The 2693-nt window shown below is 39.4% G+C and overlaps 1 protein-coding gene across 1 annotated transcript; it reads left to right on the plus strand.

Moving 5' to 3' along the window:
* The first annotated feature begins 389 nt into the window (after positions 1-389).
* Positions 390-1000, plus strand: LOC120005130 (flowering-promoting factor 1-like protein 1). Its single transcript, XM_038854603.1, has one exon. It carries the CDS (start codon positions 390-392, stop codon positions 759-761), a length of 372 nt encoding a protein of 123 aa, XP_038710531.1. The 3' UTR covers positions 762-1000.
* The last annotated feature ends 1693 nt before the right edge of the window (positions 1001-2693 follow it).

The raw sequence follows: 2693 nt of genomic DNA on the forward strand, positions 1-2693 counted from the left end.
AGCTTTCTCTCCCTCACTGCCAGGACACGCGGTTTGCTCAAACCAGTTAACTTCTAGCTCAGCATTATAACCTTTCTGCCTTTTATTTCCGAACGTTTTAATCCCTACCTGCACAATGAGCCAAAACCCACGAACGAAATGACTAAAATAACCTTTTGATTAGTACACAATGCGTGGATCGGGGCTCACAATTCGTTTAAAATTGTAAAGTTTCCATTTTTAAAACTTGTGTAACTTTTTCTTTTTCATTAGATCTAAGTTGTAGAGTTTAGGGAATTACATTGCCCAAATCTCAATGCGTGACCGGTCTTTGGATTGCCGTCCTTGCCCCTATAAAATTATCTGCGCCAACTTCTGAATCTCCCAGCCAAACACAAGCGCGACACACAATGTCTGGTGTTTGGGTGTTTGACAAGAACGGCGTGGCTCGGTTGATAAGCAACCCAACGAGAGAGTCCTTCCAGCAAAAAGAACCGTCAAACCCAGGCACAGCCACTGCACCCGGTGCTCGACCCCGGGTCCTTGTCTTTCTTCCTGCCAACCAAGTAATCCGCTCCTACGCTGAACTCGAGGAGAGGCTCATCGAACTCGGATGGACTCCTTACCACAACCTCAACCGACCAAACCTTCTCCAATTCCACAAGTCCGAGGACTCCGCACATCTCATTTCGCTTCCTAAGGATTTCGCCAACTTCAAATGTCTTCACATGTACGATATCGTAGTCAAGAACCGCTCTTACTTCGAAGTTCGGGACGCATAGAGATTAAAGTGCGTGTTTGTTTGATGTAATCATCGACACTTACATGAACCATAATAAAAAAAAATGTAAGGTGTCGATGCTTTGTTTTAGAAGTTTCAAAGCTAAGTTAGGCATTTTTGTATCCTTCCATGGCACCATCGTGTTCGTGTCTGCAGTTAGGTACTTGCTTAGTTGTAATATGAAGAAAAATCATCTTGCCAATGTGTATCTGCTGAATGCCGATCATGTTATATTGATTGAAACTTTCTCTTGGGGCCATTTTCTGGGATTTTGAGGTCAAAAGCAAAATTAAAGCTGATCAAATTCATGCATGAGGAAGAATACAGTAATTAGAAAACGGGTCCCTTTTGTTTTGTACTATGTTTCAGATCATTATTACTATGGCTTTAAAACTCTAGCATATGTTGTATGTTTATTATTATTTCAAAAGGACTATTTGACTTGGTCTCAACTACCTAACATCTCCATTATCTAAACCACTTCTCACATATTCTTAAACCACCATTCCTGCTGAATGCCGATCATGTTATATTGATTGAAACTTTCTCTTCTCTTGAGGGCCATTTGTGGGATTTTGAAGTCAAAAGCAAATTAAAGCTGATCAAATTCATGCATGAGGAAGAATATAGTCTTATTAGGAAATTAAACGGGTCCCTTTTGTTTGTACTACATATGTTTCAGATCATTATTATGGCTTTAAAACTCCAGCATATACAGCTAGCACAGCTAGGCATATATGCAGACGCACAGACATATATATATACATACGCACACACACACATAGATGCTCACGAGCTAAACAATATGATATTATATTTTGGTTGAATATTAAAACATATATGATCTGTTACCATATAGAGAGGAAATTGAATTAACGTATGTTTAATGTATGACTATAACACACAAACCATGTTTTTCTGTAAGCGTAGGTCTCTGTACTCTGTAGGAGTAGAAGCTATGTATGGGAAGCAGCAAAGTGACGAAGGAAAACGACGATATAACAACAGCGTGATTAGACATAACGAGGATAAGCCAGATCATGAGGTTTTTGTCAGATGTTGCAACGACGTCGTACAGATAATCACTAGCTCCAATGGCTATAAGTAAATCAAACCTTTGACCTACGATATATACCAGTGTTACATACATGTGTCTTTCTTTTATCCGCCCATGACACTTGCACGGATTCTATTATCTATTCTCCGTTGGTTTGGTATGGTTGTCCTCATTCTCGTGAATCCTTCTCTCTCTCTCTCTCTCTCTCTCTCTCTATTCTTCCTCTCTCTTATGGTGCAAAAGGCGCATACGGATGTTATGTCAAAAAAAAAATGATGAAGATTCCAGTACTTAGTGTCACAGTTATCTCATCTGTTGAGTTTGACCCAAAAGATTTAAGTGAATTCATTGGCTTCACATGTCTCATATGATACACGTTAAATTATGTGTGTAACTCAGCAGTTGGGTGATTGGACCTCTAAATTGATGTTCTAATATCCTTTAATTAGGGTGTTCTAGTGTTTAATTATTCACTCACAAGTATTTCCAATTGATTTTGTAGGAATCAAACATAATTCAAACAAGTTGGAGGGCGTTTTGAGTTGTTTTTGTAGCTGTATCAAGAGGGTGTCCGGATATATGCCTAAGGCGTCTAGACACCTAGCCCAATTTCAACACCAAAGTTCCTCCAAAAGCTCTAGGAAACATGGCAGATAGGGGAGGTGTTCGGACACCAATTTCGGGTGTCCGGACACCAAGCAACAAAATGGAGACTGATGCATATCTGTCCAAACATCCATGTGAGGTGTTCGATAGCTATTGCGAACCTACAGTCTGAGAACATAGTTGTTAAGGAGTTTTTGGGTATTAAACGTTTATAATCAATGGGAATCAACTTTGTAAAGATAAATAGGTATTTTGACATGTAAGAAAAGG

The sequence above is a fragment of the Tripterygium wilfordii genome, chromosome 2 (genome assembly GCF_013401445.1).
Source record: "Tripterygium wilfordii isolate XIE 37 chromosome 2, ASM1340144v1, whole genome shotgun sequence".
Taxonomy (NCBI): Eukaryota; Viridiplantae; Streptophyta; class Magnoliopsida; order Celastrales; family Celastraceae; genus Tripterygium; species Tripterygium wilfordii.